Source organism: Cololabis saira, chromosome 18, assembly GCF_033807715.1.
Source record: "Cololabis saira isolate AMF1-May2022 chromosome 18, fColSai1.1, whole genome shotgun sequence".
NCBI classification, from domain to species: Eukaryota; Metazoa; Chordata; class Actinopteri; order Beloniformes; family Belonidae; genus Cololabis; species Cololabis saira.
Genome location: NC_084604.1, coordinates 40,234,237 through 40,253,337, shown reverse-complemented (window position 1 = coordinate 40,253,337; position 19,101 = coordinate 40,234,237). Strand labels below are relative to the sequence as shown.

Sequence of the window (19,101 nt, the reverse complement as noted above, 5' to 3'; positions counted from 1 at the left end):
GGAATAATCGTTCAGTTGCGGCTACAAGCACCAAAATTGTCACACATACTCCTTAGGGGTTGCTCTTTTGATAAAACCATTGTGCCAGAAAAAAAAAAAAAAGATGGCAGCCTTTTTTCAAGATGGCCGCCATCGAATACACAATAATATTGCATTTCGCAATAAATCCAATAGAGTTGTCCTATTGGAATGATCTTGGTGTCAAATCATAACCTTTTCACTATGTAGAATCTAAATTTGGAGCCATGGACTTACACTTTGGCTTCCTTGTACCATATATCAGTCCCAGAATCCTAATAGTAGGGCTGGGCGATTTTGGACAAAAATAAAATCCCAATTTTTTTTCCTGTAAACCCAATTTTCGATTTCGATTTTTTTGGTAAAACTACAAAAGACAATGGAATAAATTGTTTAAAATATTTTATTTTGATTATTTTGATAGAAAAATAAACAAATTTCCCTATTGGGAATGAAGTGCAACTGAAAGATCCTGTAAATCCTCCTTGAGTTTAGTAAAGTGACAACATTTACAATCTTCTTGACCAAACAAAGTAAAAAATCCATTTTCCGATTTTCCTTTTTTTAACATCGTCTTGATTAATAAATCCGATTTAGATTTAAAATCGATTAATCGCACAGCCCTACCTAATATTCTGCAAAATTTGAGTTTTTTGTGTTATGTTTGACAATGGTAAAAGGGATGGCAGTGTATACTTTAGTATTGTTAGAGGTTTTGTGTGTGGTTTTTTTTGGCACAATGGTTTTATCAAAAGAGCAACCCCTAAGGAGGATGTGTGCCAATTTTGGTGCTTGTAGCCGCAACTGAATGATTCACCTGTTTTCTGCCTGTTATTTCTCTAACTACTTTGGGAAGGCCCTGGTTACACGAGCACCAGCAGCATAAAGGTGGTGGTTAAGACTGCTCATGCATAGTGGGAAATTATTAACTCACAATAGAAGAATACTAGCAGTCAGTTAATACCTTCAGTCCAAGATGCAGTCAGGCCTCCCCTTCCGCTGGTGCTGCTTGAAAGAACGCTTTCACGTACTAATGTTTGATAAGAGGATGTGCGCTACTCCCACGTTCCTCTGCGGTGATGAGAAACTGCAGCTTCGGTTTCTCAGCAGCTTCAGTTGACACGTATAAAGCAATAACCACAAGATGAATATTCAAAGTTATGGCATAATCATGAAAAATGATAACTTCAACATTTATCTATATCTATATACAGAATTATTCTAACAACATCCTCAGTTCACTGATTTCAGTACGTTCAAACAAGCAGAAGTTTCTGTTTCTGAGAAAATAAATCAAAAACAAGAATGTTTTGCTCTTTTTTTATTCTACTGGAAACCAAATCTATTGCTCTTCGACAACAAATCCACCTCAAGGGTCAACTGAAATGTAACAAAAGTAAATCTTCAACAGAAACACCTTTGCATGTTCACTTTTAAACAATTCAGGGTTGTTTCCTGTAACTTTGACTTGTCATATATTCCAGGAAACAAAGACACATTGGGGGTTGGAGGTTTTACTTTGAAGATGGATTTAGTGGTTAAGTTGCGCAGAAACAGGAAGTTCCACCATCACGTACAGACCTGCAGCAGAGAGAAGCATCATTTCATCCAGCAGAGACAGAATGACGCCACGACTGCAGCTCTTCATCACTTTACTGCTTCACTTTGGAGGTAAAGATCAACTCTGACTCATGTTTTAGGGTTTCATTTGATTTAAAAAGACTGTAAAAACCACTCTGAAGTTGTTGTGTAACATTGAACGTTGCTGTGTCACTAAATGTGTTTTCTTTAATAAAACTCACCTCTGTTACAATCAGACCACTTAAAGACGATGTTACATAACTCTGAATGATTCACCAGAGATTATGTGTGTTGATGTTTCTTCTCTGTGCTGACAAACATAAATATGTAGGTTAAATATGTTTCTAGGGTCAGGTTGATGTGTGAAGTGTAAAACTTTTCTCAGAGTGTTTTTCTCTGCAGCAGGAATCAGTGGTGAATTCTTTCACAGGGCTGGAGATGACTCTCTGATCATCAACAACATCACTGCTGAAGATGCTGATTTTTACAACTGGTGGGATGACTTTGTTGATTATGATTCCACATCTGTGGATCTGAATGTTGTAACAGGTGAGTTTTTTGACTTAATAACATCCAGACTGTCAGTTTGAATCCTCCTCATCAACTCTGAGTTAAAAGCTTGTGTGGATTTGTCAGCGACATGAACGTCTGGCCTGTTTGGGAACGTCCTCCACATGATGGATCCTCTCAGACAGTGGCGTCAATTCAGTCAAAGCTAAGATACGGCAAGGTTACGAGTCACAGAATTTAACTACAGTATCAGTCAACATGCCCAGCAAATAACAGAAGTCTGCTATGTAACTTACTATTTTTTAACTTTTTCAATTGCACTCACATCGTGCTACTATGAACACTACACTTTAAGTGGATCAATTCAGTCAACGCGCCTTTACGCATCCGTTTTCTGCACCACAGATGTACTGATGTTCAGGTAGTAAGCAAATGTGCCCGCTAGGGGGCACTGGTGTTCTAGGTTTGAGAAGGTTGATGAAAAGAAGCCAGAAGTAAAGTTGTTGAATTAAAACACACGAGAAGTCTCCTGACTGATTCTTGGGATTATAAAACCTTCTACATGGTGTCAGAAGTTGGCGAACCTACTGTGAGTAAAAAGTGGGAAGCCTAAGAAGCAGCTATGTGAAGAAATGTCCGTGATAGTCCGGTAGAAGCAGGCATCGTTTACCTGGCTGCCGTGGTGGCTAAGCTAAGCGGCTAACAGCTGGATGCGCGTCGCGGCCCGCACAGAGAGAGAGGAGAAAAATGACGGATCAAATATTTGCCATCGCGCCGCCTGGTAACTTTGACTTTGAGCAGCCCAGCTCATGGCCGCAATGGATAAGACGGTTCGAGAGATTCAGATTGGCATCGGGGCTGGATGGAAAAGCAGAAGAACCAGGTCAACTCCCTCCTTTACGTAATGGGCGACAAGAGCGACGACATTCTCAGTACACTAACACTCACGGACCAACAGAAGGCAGTCTATGCGGACGTGAAAAAAGCCTTTGATGAACATTTTGTTGGTAGGCACAACGTGATATATGAACGTGCCAAGTTTAATAGCAGACAGCAGCAAAAAGGCGAGTCAGCAGAAAACTTTATCACAGCTGTGCACAAACTAGCAGAGCACTGCAGATTTGGGGACTTAAAAGAGGAAATGATAAGAGACCGGATAGTGGTCGGAATAAGAAACTCCAGGCTGTCAGAGAGACTTCAGTTAGACCCAGACCTGACACTGGCAAGAACAATAACACAGGTCAGGCAGCAGGAAGATGTGAAGAAACAACAGCAACTGCTCCGAGGCGAACATTCAGAAATTAAAGGTGCAAATGTGGATGCCATGAACACAGGCAGATGGAAAAAACCTTACAGACAAACTCCTCCACTCAGACCAGAACACTCTATGTCCAAACCAAACTTTGTAAACAAGACAAGCCTTGCTGAAAAATGTAAAAGGTGTGGGAAAACACCACAACACCCATGGAAAATGTGCCCAGCCAAAGAAGCCGAGTGTCGTAAGTGCAGGAAGAAGGGACACTTCGCTGCAGTCTGCAGATCATCACAGAGAGTGGAAGCTATAGTTGATAGTGATGCAGAAAATGACATAGCATTCATGGGGGCAGTTAACGCAGAAGAAAAAGACGAGGTATGGTTAAAAGAAATCAGCATGAATGGAGAACAGATTATGTTTAAACTGGACTCAGGAGCTTCGGTTACAGCCATCCCAGCTTCTATGTATTCCAGGAAATGGGACGGCAGACTGATGAAACCACCTAAGAGGATTAAAGGTCCAGATAACTCCCCGTTACAAGTCTTGGGCATGGTGAGGTCACACATCAAGACAGAAAGAAAGGAAACAATGCAGAATGTGTATGTCATAGAAAATCTTGTGACGCCACTAATGGGCCTCCCTGCTTTAATAAAGCTGAACCTGATTCAACAAGTAGCTTCAGTCCAGGCAGAGACACAGAAGAACAGTCATCAGTACAAGGCTATCTTCCCAAAAGTGTTTTCAGGGCTTGGAAAGCTGCAAGGAAGCTACAAGATAAAAATGAAAGAGGGAGCAGTTCCTTATGCGCTCTCAGCCCCACGCAGGGTCCCATTACCCATGAAGGACCAAGTCAAAGAAGAGCTGGACAGGATGGAAACATTAGGGGTTATAAGAAAGATTGAGGAGCCAACTGAATGGTGCGCAGGAATGGTCGTGGTCCCCAAACCAAATAAAAAACACAGAATATGTGTGGACCTCACGCGACTAAATGACAGTGTCTGCAGGGAAAGACACATATGTTGGACTACCGTCCATATGATTATGAATTCATGACATATGTGAGTGGGTGAACATTTCTCTTGGACCAGTAAACCTAAAGACTTAAAATCTCATGATCCCTGCCTCATGGTGAGTTTACGACACCTCCAGCGTGGTCTGGAGAACGGAAAGACCCCATGGACACCAGGATTTGCATATGTGACCCTCTTGGTGATAAGGCACCACACTTTGATTGGACAAGGACCCCAAGCTGCAGGAAGGGGTATCAACTTCCTGTATGCAGCTATAAAAGAGGAGACCCCCCTCTCTCCGGTCTCTTCTCTCTTTTCTGCTTCTTCCTTCTCACCCACAGGTCTCTCACCTAGGAGCCAGCCAAGGGCCGGCTTTCTCCTTCGTGAACGAAGGAGCGTCCGTTTTGCAGCGCTGCACGAGCGACCCACGCAGTTCCGAGGACACAGGAGGGAGTGATAGCCGCTTTATCAGGATCCCCTGCTGAGCGTAAACACCCAGCTGTTCCCCGAGGAACGCTGACCGACCACCCTTTTTTCCTTCAACTGCAAAGATTCACGTGAGAGGCTGTTTTTGGTGTCTGGGCAGAGAAAACTTAGTAATACACTTTAAAAGTTAGTTTACGCTGTGAGCTGGACTGCTGATCCCGTCATAGTTGTGTTTATTAACTTAAGTGTTTTTGTTTATCTTCTTATTGGTCTACTGCTGCATCCACATTGCTGGATCGTTATGACATGCTTTTCGACAACCGAAAACAAGGCCCTTCTAAATTTCCCAGTTGAATGACCAGAGCGCACGTTTGAAGTTTAGTTTCACATTGGGGCATTTCTGTGTGGGAAAGATCAGAAGGTCTTGGGTTTCTGGTAATGAGAAATTATTTAAGAGTGTCTATTATTGTACTTTTCTTCTGCATCTCTCTCTCTCTTCCTCTCGTACTAACCCCCCCCCCCCACACACACACACACACACACACACACACACACACACACACACACACACACACACACACACACACACACACACACACACACCCAGACGCTCCCCTCGGTCATAAATTCCCGAGCCGTTCTGAGATCCGACACACACACACACACACACACACACACACACACACACACACACACACACACACACACACACACACACACACACACGCGCACACACGCACACACACACACACACACACACACACACACACACACACACACACACGCGCGCACACACGCACACACACACACACACACACACACACGCGCACACACGCACACACACACACACACACACACACGCGCGCACACACGCACACGCACACACACACACACACACACACACACACACACACACACACACACACACACACACACACACACTAGTCACACCCCACACAGATGACTGGAACTTTTGCATTGTATAATTTCTGTCCCTGTTTACGTAGTGTGCCATCAGGATTTTATTTGGGGTGTTGCGTCTATCATCTTTTGACACCTGTATGTAAATAAATCCTGATTGATTTTTAATGAGTGGTTTCTGTTGTTTCATGCATTTTGGTCACAATTGATTTGTTTGACAGAGCCTAGTGCTCGAATTTCACCCTTCAATTACTGTATTAGGCATAAACCTTAATTTCTGAGACTGATATTCTGCTGTAAAAGTTATCATTTCCCTGCTTAAGGAACAGGGTGGTGCCCCGAGGATTTTATTGATCATATTGGTCATTCAATTTGATAAATAGTCGACTTTATTAATTATTAATAATTCTTGAATAAAATTATTAATAACCCTTCGATAACTGATCAGCCAAGCTACCCGAGTTGCACAACAGATATTACCTGCACTGGATGAGACACTAGCACAGCTAGAAGGGGCAAAAGTCTTCTCGAAATTGGATGCAACATCTGGTTTCTGGCAGGTTCCTCTGCACGAAGAGTCACAGCCTTTAACGACTTTTATTACCCCCTTCGGAAGATACTGCTTCCAACGGCTGCCTTTTGGGATCTCATCTGCGCCTGAACATTTTCAGAAAAGAATCTCCCAAATCATCACAGAGACAAAGGGCGCTCTGTGCCATGCGGATGATATCCTGGTCTATGGAAAAGACAGGGCGGAACATGATGAAAGGCTGCAGGAAGTACTTCAAAAGTGTGAAAAAGCAGGCCTTACTCTCAATGAAAAATGTGAATTTGCAGTGGAGAAAGTGAAATTCCTGGGACATAAGATAAGTGCAACAGGAATCGAGGCAGATCCAGACAAAATAAGCGCTATTGAAAAGATGCCGGAACCTCGCAATGTGGAAGAGGTCCACCGTTTCATGGGAATGGTGAATTATGTGGGGAAGTTTTCACCCAGCCTACCAGCTCTCTCAAAACCCCTACGTGATCTGTTAAAAAGTGACAGCACATGGACATGGGACGCGCAACAGAAAACAGCCTTTGAAAATATTAAAAAAGAGCTGAGTTCACCCCCAGTCCTAGCCCAATACAGTCCTAAGAAGGAGACAATGGTGTCGGCGGACGCATCCTCATATGGACTTGGTGCAGTCCTCATGCAGCAGCAAGCAGACGGCAACTGGAGACCAGTGATCTACATATCACGGAGCCTTACACCCACAGAGGTCCAATACGCCCAAATTGAAAAGGAAGCTCTAGCAGCAACATGGGCCTGTGAGCGACTCAGCTCATATCTGCTAGGCTTGGAATTCACGGTGAGAACTGACCATAAACCCTTAATCTCACTGCTAGGCTCTCGGTCGCTAGATGATCTACCTCCAAGAATCCTCAGGTTCAGACTAAGACTGTTGAGATTCAATTACAAAATCATACATGTCCCGGGGAAACAACTTGTCACGGCAGACGCTCTCTCGAGAGCCCCCCAAGGACTAGAGGATAGAGAGGCCAACAGCAGTTTAGAGAACGAATGCTGTGCCTACATTGACCATGTTCTACAACATCTACCTGTCACTGGAAGTAAGCTGGCTCATATCAGGGAAGCTCAGAGCACGGACAGCATCTGTAAGCAGCTGAAAGCATACACAGAGAAAGGCTGGCCCCCTCACAGGAGAAGTGTTCCCGAGCACCTTCTGCAGTTTTGGCCAGAGAAGGATGACATCCATATGGCAGAGGGCCTGCTTCTCAAAGGAGTGAGGATTCTGATCCCTGGATGCATGCAGGGAGAAATGCTGGAAAGACTACACGAAGGCCATCAGGGAGTGACAAAGTGTGTAGCAAGGGCACAAGAATCCCTATGGTGGCCAGGAGTAACAAGACACATCAAAGAGATGGTGGAAAGGTGTCAAATCTGCTGCCAGTATTCACAGACAAGAACAGAGCCTTTAATGGCCACACCCCTTCCTGCACGACCGTGGCAAAAGGTGGTGGCTGATATCTTCCAGTGGAGGAACGGCCATTATATCGTGGTGGTAGACTACTACTCACGATACATCGAGATAGCAAATCTCCCAACTTTGACAACATCTACAACTGTGGAGCGACTGAAAGTGATCTTTGCCAGATTTGGGATACCTGAGATATTGGTAAGTGACAACGGTCCTCAGTTTGCTTCAACTGACTTTGCCAATTTTGCCAGGGACTACGGATTCAGTCACACAACCAGCAGCCCTCGCTACCCCCAGAGCAACGGGGAGGCGGAGAGGGCTGTCCGAACAGTTAAACAGCTGCTCAACAAAAGCCCAGACCCTCAGAAAGCCCTCTTAGCTTACAGAGCAACACCACTGGCTCACGGGCTGAGTCCAGCGCAACTCCTGATGGGCAGGAGGATAAGATCAACAGTTCCAACTCCGCCACAAGCGTTGAAACCAGCCTGGCCAAACCTCAGGGCTTTCAGACAAAAAGATGAGGAAATAAAAGAGAGACAAAGAAAGTCATTCAACTTGAGACACAAGACAAAGGACTTGCCGGCTCTGGTTCCAGGACAGAGAGTGTGGGTTAGAACAGCGCAGACCACAGCTACAGTCCAGGGACCGGCTTCAACACCAAGGTCTTATAACGTGGAAACAGACCAAGGGAGCTTAAGGAGAAACCGAGCTCACCTGTCGGTGCTCCCAGGGACTGTTATACCCAGCTCAGATGTGACAGGGACTGACCCAAGGCAGAGAGACTCTGGTGAAACAGTAACCAGGTCGGGAAGGGTTTCCCGTCCTCCAGATAGACTGGACTTGTAAAAAAAACATTCTAGTTGCCGGGTGTTTCCTGTGGCCTTTGGAAACAAATGTATATGTTTTCTAACTGTTTTTTGTTCCTAAAACAGAGTGCGATACATTGTGTTTTAATGCCACTCAGGTAGAGTTAATAAGGTTATGTTATTCATACCTGATTTAGGTGGAAGTGATTTTTATTTTGGAATGATTTTAGTTTTGTACAGCTCAACCTTAATAGTAACAAAAAGAGGGTTACTAGCTAAAAGGGGGGGGATGTACTGATGTTCAGGTAGTAAGCAAATGTGCCCGCTAGGGGGCACTGGTGTTCTAGGTTTGAGAAGGTTGATGAAAAGAAGCCAAAAGTAAAGTTGTTGAATTAAAACACACGAGAAGTCTCCTGACTGATTCTTGGGATTATAAAACCTTCTACAACAGACAGCCAGAGCAGAGTTAGAGAGCAGAAAAAGCGTATCTGACAAACGCAATTTAACTCATTCAGTTCACTTCATTCACTATGTCAGTGCAACAATATCACAGGGACATCCGGGTTTAATTTCAAACAGTTAAAGTCCAAATGCAAAAAGGAGAGGGAGGAGCAGAAGAGAGAAAGAGAGAGAGAGTAAAAAAAGTCAAATATTTCCCTTAAACAGATGTATAAGAGGATAGGGTGATTTGATATCTGACTTTAAGATGAACTTGCATAATTAATCCATCGGTGGCTAACGGCCTCGTTAATAGCCCGACTCCCTCCACAGCTGGGGCAACCATCATTTACCGTCTTTAAAAATAAAAAATTGCAGGGTTGACTGCTTCCTTTTAATTTTTTTTAAGTTAGTAAAATTGCAGCGTGCTAAAGACAAGATTGATAGTGACCACTGTCGTCAGGGACGCTGGAACATTTCAAGATATGAGGGGGAACAAGTGTTTGGAAAGATAATACCTAGTGAAATAGATCATGTTGTTCTGACTTGGAGGTAAAGATCAACTCTGACTCATGTTTTAGGGTTTAATATAATTTAAAAAGACTGTAAAAACCACTCTGAAGTTGTCGTTTACCGTTGAACGTTGCTGTTTCACTAAATGTGTTTTCTTTAATAAAACTCACCTCTGTTACAATCAGACCACTTAAAGACGACGTTACATAACTCTGACTGATTCACCAGAGATTATGTGTTTAAGTCTCTTCTCTGTACTGACAAACATAAATATGTAGGTTAAATATGTTTCTAGGGTCAGGTTGATGTGTGAAGTGTAAAACTTTTCTCAGAGTGTTTTTCTCTGCAGCAGGAAACAGTGATGGACAAATCGATCTCTATCACAGAGCTGGAGATGACGTCGTTTTACCGTTTGACGACTGTTCATCAACCGACCAATGTTCTGATGTTGACTGGTATCATTACAACGGTCGATATGAAAAATGCATAGTTCTTAATGGAAATATTGATAAGACGTCACCTGGAGCTGACAGGAGGAGTTTGAGCAGTAACTGCTCTCTGATCATCAACAGCATCACTGCTGAAGATGCTGGTGTTTACGGGTGTGATGATGACTCCGACACATATGTGTTTCTGCATGTTTTAACAGGTGAGTGTTTTGACTTAATAACATCCAGACTGTCAGTTTGAATCCTCCTCATCAACTCTGAGTGAAACGCTGTTAAAAGCTTGTGTGGATTTGTCAGTGACATGAACGTCTGGTGTGTTTGGGATCGTCCTCAACATGATGGATCCTCTCAGAGGAACTGGACCACAAACACCTGACGTTTATTTACACGTTGAAATATTTGATGTTTCCATCAGAGAATCACTCAGTAAAACTGGATCAGTAAAATGAGGAGTTTCTCTTATTCAAGTGGTTGAAATAACAGTTTTTTGAGTGTTTTTCTCTACAGCAGGAATTGATCTCCATCACAGAGCTGGAGATGACGTCGTTTTACCATGTCAAATTGAATCTTCATCCGACGACTGTTCTTATCCATACTGGATTTACAACAACATTCAAAATGCAGATGGACACTTCAAGGTTCGTAATGGAAGTATTGTGAAGACGTCACACGGAGCTGACAGGATGAGTTTGAGCAGTAACTGCTCTCTGATCATCAACAACATCACTGCTGAAGATGCTGGTCTTTACATCTGTGGGAATGGATATGGTGATTCCAAATCTGTGTATCTGAATGTTTTAACAGGTGAGTGTTTTGACTTAATAACATCCAGACTGTCAGTTTGAATCCTCCTCATCAACTCTGAGTGAAACGCTGTTAAAGCTTGTGTGGATTTGTCAGCGACATGAACGTCTGTCTGTTTGGGATCAGTTCCTGGGGCCTCATTTAAAATGGACTGCGTAGAATTCATACTAAAAGTGCACGTACACTCAAAAGCCGGAAATGCCGTGCGCAAAAAAAAATCCGGATCAATAAAACCGTGTGCACGCAGATTTGCACGCAACGTTCCTTTATGAATCACAGACCAGCTGGAAGGCTGCGCAGGTGAAGCCGCCGCATATCTCGCCCTCTACACGCCCATAAATGCATATGGATGAGCCTACTGAGCATGTGCAGCGGCTTCCTGCAGCCTGTTTGGCGTCAGAATGAATTAGAAGTAGCAGCCACCGTGACACTGACTTTCACGGAGACAGAGATGTTGTAGATGATGTGGAGGACAGGAAAACCACATTATTTGGTGGTCACAGTAAAAGTTAGAATAACTATATAAATAGTAGGCTATACAATAAAATAAAGCGAGCGAGTGGCAGCACGCCGTTGCTGCGCTAAACGCCGTGAGTTCCCCGGCGCAACAGGGGGGACACGTCCCCCCGTCTTTTCAAAATCATGTTTTTTTCCCCTTACTTTTTACAGTTTAAAAACTAACGGTAGGCTCAGCCTTAAATTGCAAATTATCAAGACACTGTATGAAAGCGATACGAAAACGGCCCCGCAGCCCCGCTTCACCTCCTCCTCCTCTCCCGTCTCCCCTCAGAGCTGCTCAGGGCGGGTTTATGGTTCTGCGTCACCGACGCAGAGCCTACAGCGTAGGTGCGCGTACCCTACGCCGTAGGCTCTGCGTCGTTTTAACGCGGGACCCTAATTTAGGCACCATACACCTGCACGTAAAGGTTTCACGCGCGCGTAAAACTCATATGAAAAAAAATCTGAGTCCCTTTAGGGGCTCCGTGGGGCTCCCTAAACGCAGCCCCTCATTTGTTCTGTCCTAAAGCGGTGGAGGAGGTTCCCGGCGTGTCACCGCGGCTGCAGCTCCAGCAGCAACAGAGTCCTGACTGACTGAGCTTCACACACAGAGGAACACGATCAGCGCTATTTTATTAAGTCTGATATATGTTGTGAAGTGTGATGACATTATTAAGAGTATGACATGAATCTGGCTTCATTTCACCACCTCACCGCCTGCGTCGCCAGTTCCCCGTGTCTTAAGTAAATTCTTACGGGAGGGTCCGAGTTGCCGTAAAGATAAGCAGATTTTTCGGTTAGTTTTTTCTTTTTAGATCTGAGGCTTTGCGTAGATGGTGGCTTCCGCAACTTTCAGGCGCTTTTTCTGCGCAAGCAAGCTTTATAGATGAGGCCCCTGGTCTGTTTGGGATCGTCCTCAACGTGATGGATCCTCTCAGACAGTGGCGTCAATTCAGTCAAAGCTAAGATACGGCAAGGTTACGAGTCGCAGAATTTAACTACAGTATCAGTCAACATGCCCAGCAAATCACAGAAGTCTGCTATGTAACCTCACTCACATCCTGCTAACTATGAACACTACACTTTAACAACGAGTGGATCAATTCAGCCAACGCGCCTTTACGCATCTGTTTTCTGCACCACGGACAGCCACAGCAGAGTTAGAGAGCAGAAAAAGCGTATCTGACAAACGCAATTTAACTAATTCTGTTCACTTTATCCACTATGTCAGTGCAACAATATCACAGGGACATCCAAGTTTAATTTCAAACAGTTAAAGTCCAAATGCAAAAAGGAGAGGGAGGAGCAGAAGACAGAAAGAGAGAGAGAGTAAAAAAAGTCAAATATTTCCCTTAAACAGATGTATAAGAGGGTAGGGTGATTTGATATCTTACCTTAAAATGAACTTGCATAATTAATCCATCAGTGGCTAACGGCCTCGTTAATAGCCCGACTCCCTCCACTGCTGGGGCAACATTGGACCATCATTTACCGTCTTTAAAAAAGAAATTGCAGGGTTGACTGCTTCCTTTTCATTTTTGTAAGTTAGTAAAACTGCAGCGCGCTAAAGACAAGACTGATAGCGACCACTGTCGTCAGGGACGCTGGAACATTTCAAGATATGAGGGGGAACAAGTGTTTGGAAAGATAATACCTAGTGAAATAGATCATGTTGTTCTGACTTGCATTTGTAGTTATTTTATATGTATTAAATAATAGAATAATCAATACAAATAGACAGAGTAATTCCATAAATGTATTTAAAAAAATACCTTGCCGTAACCAATTGACACCCTGGTCTCAGAGGAACTGGACCACAAACACCTGACGTTTATTTACACGTTGAAATATTTGATGTTTCCATCAGAGAATCACTCAGTAAAACTGGATCAGTAAAATGAGGAGTTTCTCTTATTCAAGTGGCTGAAATAACAGTTATTTGTCTCCTTCCAGTCTCTGTATCTCCACCAGATGTGGATAAAGTCCAATAAAGTCAGTTAAAGTGTTAATATTGACTTTCTGACCATTTTATTGAATCCTTTGGTTCCAGATTCCAGTGTGATCAATACCAGATTGATTATTGGATCGGTGGTCGGGGGGCTGATAGTGGTTCTGGTCAGCATCGCTACGTTTCTCATCATTTACAGGATGAAAGTTAAAAGGAACAATCCCAGAAATCAAACAGGTGTGTTTGACCTTCCTGTCAGGTTGTTGTTTAGTTTCTGAAGTTAGATTGAGTTGAACTCTGAAACAAAATCAAACAGCATTTTAGCAAACTGAAATAAAGCAGTTAATGTAAAGAAGGTTGTAGTGTAGTGTTAATTGGTCTAAATCCACAGTTTTGTGTAACTGCAATTTTAGGAATATAGCCAATACTAAATTACAATCAGGGAACATTAGATATTTAGGCATAAACATCTCCCCTAGGCTGTCAGAGTTAATAAAATTAAATTATGTTCAGCTTTTTAAGAAAATAGAAGATGATCTTTCCAGATGGAGCTCTCTCCCCATTTCACTCATGGGAAGAATAGTCACCATTAAAATGATGGTTTTACCAAAAGTAAACTATTTTTTCTCAATGATACCATGCAAACCCCCTCTTTCCTGGTTTAAATCATTGGACTCATATGTATCAAAATTTCTGTGGAAGAATAAAACACCACGTATTAGTTTAAAAACATTATACAAATCCAAAGAATATGGAGGTTTAGAGTTACCTAACTTCCAATATTACTTCATAGCCAATAAATTACAGTACATTGTAAAATGGTCGAAAAATCATCCTTTAGATAGTCAATGGCTGGACTCAGAGCAAGTGTTTTGCAATGAGCTAGAAATCTCAGAGTTACCATTTATTAGTCAAAGCATTAAACATCATCAATGTTTCAAAAGCATTAATATTAGCACAACTCTGACAGCCTGGTGGGAATTCCTTAAAGTAGCTAAAATTTCACTTTTTCCATGTGTTGATTCCCGCCGGGGACGCTGTGGGCCCTGAAGTGCGTGTTAGTTCCCCCATGACTTCAGCACCCACACCCTGGGTGGGGTTGGAGAAAGGGCCTTTCTGTGTGGAGTTTGCATGTTCTCCCCGTGTTCCCTTATGGCGCTTTTCCACTATCACCTACTCAGCATGGCCTGTCCCGGCTCCACCCGTTTTGTCCTCGTGTGTTTTTCCACAGCCAGGTGAGAAGTGGGGGGGTTGGGGTGAAGCGGCTGTGACGTACTCGATTGCGCAACACCTTTGTTCGTGTCGGCGCTGATGAGAAATCAGCTGGAGCTGCGAGCGGCTGAGAATAAAACAGAGTTCCTGGTGGATCTGGTCGTTCCTTATCACCCGTCTACATCCCTTTTTTAATTCTCTCATCAGCCCCCAGGTTTATGAACATCTGCACCTCAGAGTTGGATCACCAAACAGACGTTTGCGCTGTATAATAAAATTGCTGCGAGCCGCAGGTCGCTCTCGTGCTGACTCCCACTTCCTGATTCAAACGTCTGACGGCCCCGCCCCCCGACCAATCAGAGGCGTGTATTGTGGTGACGTCAGATATAGTGCTGGCTCAGCCCGGTTAGAACCTCGGCAGAATGGTTACAGAAAAAGTATCTGCTTGGAGCGGCTCCACCCGCCTTGGCCCGTAGTGGAAAAGCGCAAGACGGGGCGTGGCGGGTAGAAGCGAGCTGAGTAGATACTAGTGGAAAAGGGCCACAAAGGGTCACAAAAACATGCAACAGTCCTGGGCTCTACTGCCCCCTCTGGCCAACCGGGGAACAGATGGGGTGGGGAGGATCCGGCCGGAATAACGTGATCCTTCCACGCGCTACGTCCGGCTGGAGAAACCCCACCCTGTCTGGTGAAAAGAAGCGGCCTGCTCACTCCTCAGGTTAAGGAGGAGACCTGAGCTCAGTGCAGGAACTCCCGGGGTTGGTAGAGGATGGCAATGCCCAGGACTGTTACTTAGATAAGAGCACTGGGTGATGAAAAAAAAATGGGAATAATCGAGGATAAAAATATTTAAGGAAAAAAAGAACGGTCCATTATGATGTAAATATGATCTTGATCTCCCTCTGGTGGTGAAAACATGAATTACAAGAACATTGTATGTTTCCACAGGTGAACAGGGATGGTGATGATGTGGTGAACTATGAAAACGATGAAGACCTGCCTGCTTCTGTCCGATCCACAGATCAATAAATCAGCTGTGTGTGATGGAAACATTAGCGTTAGCCTAGCTACAGAGCAGCAGACGGATGTTTGGTCTCTGAAAGCTCAGCTCTGTTTATGACAATCCTAGTGGTTAGTCTTCATCATTTTGTGATCTTCAAAAATCCTCTGCAGCTTTTCCTCGGCGTCACTCCTGCATCGAGGAGCCTGATGGATGTTTGAGCCGCTAGCATGCTAACAATGTATTAAATCTCCTAACTGGGATCATCTCTCTTTATTCCTGTTAGTTTCATGCATATATTAATCATGTTTGTAAAATAGCATTTTTCCATCTCCGTAATGTCACAAAGATTAGGAACATCCTCTTGATCTCCATCCTTTTTCTGGGAATCAGTTAATGAAGGAATTGTCTGTAAGTACGGTTTAAAGATACTTATATTATATTGAAGTTACATTTGTTTTAATCTGAGCTTGTATTTTCTTTCATGCTGTTTATCAGTTGTACTTCAGTCAACTAAAATAATTTGTAGTGTTCTGTCAGCTATATTGCAGTTTTATATTTGTAGCCTCACGTGCTTTATACCTTTAAGGTACCGTGACATATGTTGATTGATGGGGTTTATCCAATAAGTGTTCATTGTTGTATTCTTTTTATTTCAGTTTTACACAATAAAGCCATGATTATCCACTACACTGTGTGGAAGGAGTTATCTGTCTGCCATTTGAGGAAGGGGGTGTTACGGGGTGAGGTTTTGGACCCAAATGCAGCACACGGAGCACACGGTTGTAGTTTGTCTGGTTTGCTTTATTACCCTCAACAGGGACGAAGAGCAGGCAGGAATGCAGGACAAGGATCAGGCAGCAATCGGTGTCAAGTTCGGAAGACAAGGTCAGGCAACGGAGAGCAGGAGACAAGGCAGGGTCCAGGAACAGGCAGGGTCCGGGAACAGGCAGGGTCCGGGAACAGGCAGGGTCCAGGAACAGGCAGGGTCCGGGAACAGGCAGGGTCCAGGAACAGGCAGGGTCCAGGAACAGGCAGGGTCCAGGAACAGGCAGGGTCCAGGAACAGGCTGGGCGTCACCAAGGCAGAACAAAAAACAGGAATCCAAAAAACTAGAAGAGTACATGGAGGGAGCAAACAGTACGGACCAACAGGGATCATGCCCTCTAGTGGACATATAAATTACTGCATTAAAATGACTTATTTGCCCTCTACTAGACATATAATTTATTGCATTAAATGCATTTTTTTGCCCTCTAGTGGACACATAAGTTACTGCATTTAAATGCATTTATTATCCCTCTAATGGACACATAAATAACTGCATTAAACTTAAATAATTGCCCTCTAGTGGACATATAACTTACTGCATTTAAAGGCATTTATTTGCCCTCTAGTGGACAGATAAATTACTGCATTAAAATGCATTTATTTGCCGTCTAGTGGACACATAAGTTTGTTAAGCCTGAGATGAGGGAAACCCGGAGTTTTCAGTTCCAGAAAGCGACATAACTCAAACTCTGAGTCAGTTACTATGGCAACTGACCCTGTGAACCTAACCTGCTCGCTAGCAGGTTTTCTTCAATAAACCCTGATTTTCTCTCTGTCTCCTCCCTCAGTGGCGTCAATTCAGCCAATGGGCCTGTACGCAATACACAACCGTTTTCTGCACCACGGACAGCAAGCGGCAGAGTTAGAGAGCAGAAAAAGCGTATCTGACAAACGCAATTTAACTCATTGGGTTCACTTTATTCACTATGTCAGTGCAACAATATCACAGGGACATCCGAGTTTAACTTCAAACAGTTAAAGTCCAAATGCAAAAAGGAGAGGGAGGAGCAGAAGAGAGAAAGAGAGAGAGAGTAAAAAAGTCAAATATTTCCCTTAAACAGATGTATAAGAGGGTAGGGTGATTTGATATCTTACTTTAAAATGAACTTGCATAATTAATCCATCAGTGGCTAACAACCTCGTTAATATCTTCTGCTGCTGGGGAAACATTGGACCATCACTTGCCTTCTTTCTTTTTTTTAAATTGCGTGTTTGTCTGCTTCCTTTTCATTTTTGTAAGTTAGTAACACTGCAGAGCTAAAAACCAGATTGATAGCGACCACTGTCGTCAGGGACTCTGGGACATCACATTTCAGGATATGAGGGGGTACAAGTGTTGGGAAAGATAATACCTAGTGAAATCCATCATGTTGTTCTGATATGCATTTGTAGTTATTTTATATGTATTAAGTAATAGAATAAATCAATACAAATAGACACAGAGTAATTCCATAAATGTATAAAAAAAAAAATTTACATTTTCCCCTGAAGCCGAGGTGTGGCGGCTGCCCCTGATCTAAATGACAATGAAATTTAATTCAATACCATTCCACCACTGTTTTCATCGGTAATATTACAAGACAGTGTGCTTGAATGTTGAATGAATACTGCATTCAAACTTACACATTGACTGCAGCAACTTTCTCCCACGCCAATTCTCTCCTTTGCTGCTGCAGCTGTTTTTTTTTTCCGAAATATGCTCTCATACTCGCCATACGCACGTATTAACACTTCTAACTCCAGTGGCGTGAAGTATGTGGATCTTTTGTTGTCGCCGGTTACCATGGAGAATCGTTGTATCAGGGTTCCATTGATGATGGCTTTTTATTTTTTTTTACTTTTTTTTTAACACTTTATTTGTCCCCGAGGGGCAATTTAAAAGGCATAAGGAGCAGCATTAAAAGACAACATACATACATACATACATACATACATACATACATACATACATACATACATACATACACACACACACACACACACACACACACACACACACACACACACACACACACACACACACACACACACACACACACACACACACACACACACACACACACACACACACACACACACACACACTTCTAGAAAGTTGGCTTCTAGAAAGTTGACAAAAGTACGTTATAGAAACGAAAACTCAATGAGGGAAAAATCAAGCATGCCTTTTATCTCCCAAAAAGACATGGCCCTGATTGAAAATGAAATAAAACAATTAAATTGGAATGACACCATTAGTAATATGTCCTGTGAGGAAGCTTGTACTGATTTTATGTCAACTGTTAAAGATATTCTTCTGAAATACACAAAAATCAGGGGCAAAAAAACTAATACAAAACGAAATCTACCCTGGTTTAATAGTAATCTCTGGGAGTTAATGAAAAAAAGAGATGCTTCACTCAAAAAGTTCTTGAAATCAAAACTGAGTACTGATCACCTGATTTTTAAAGGTCTCAGAAATAAAGTCACACAACAACTTAGAAAGGCTCGAGCAAATTTTTTCCTTGATATTATTAGTGATGCAAAAGGAAACTGTAAGAAATTATGGAAGAGTATAGACAAGTTACTTGGAAAGGAAAAATCTACTAATAGAAGTGTTAAGCTTAAGATAAATGGTTGTATCCAGAATGATGACCATGTTGTTGGTAAATGTTTTAATGATTATTTTATAAATTCAGTACAAGAACTGAGTGGGACCTTTCCAAAAGTCCAACTCCCACAGTCCTTGGTCTGTGATGACTTGGCCTTCAAGCTATCTCCTATTGATGTGGCGAAGGTTGAAAAAATTATCTCAACCCTGGCAAATAGTAAAGCCAAAGATATACATGGTCTTGATACAGTATTTTTAAAACAACATAAGGCCATTATGCCACCTTTAGTTATGATTATTAATAAATCT

General features: G+C 42.9%; 1 protein-coding gene across 1 annotated transcript in view; it reads left to right on the top strand.

Moving 5' to 3' along the window:
• The first annotated feature begins 1,625 nt into the window (after window positions 1-1,625).
• The window catches only part of LOC133464840 (uncharacterized protein K02A2.6-like), a 29,234-nt gene continuing 11,758 nt past the window's right edge, over window positions 1,626-19,101 (top strand). The window contains 5 exon segments of the mRNA XM_061747027.1: window positions 1,626-1,689; window positions 2,002-2,148; window positions 9,810-10,109; window positions 10,417-10,713; window positions 13,262-13,396. Of these exon segments, the coding sequence (XP_061603011.1) occupies window positions 1,641-1,689; window positions 2,002-2,148; window positions 9,810-10,109; window positions 10,417-10,713; window positions 13,262-13,396 (928 nt within the window). The 5' untranslated portion in view covers window positions 1,626-1,640.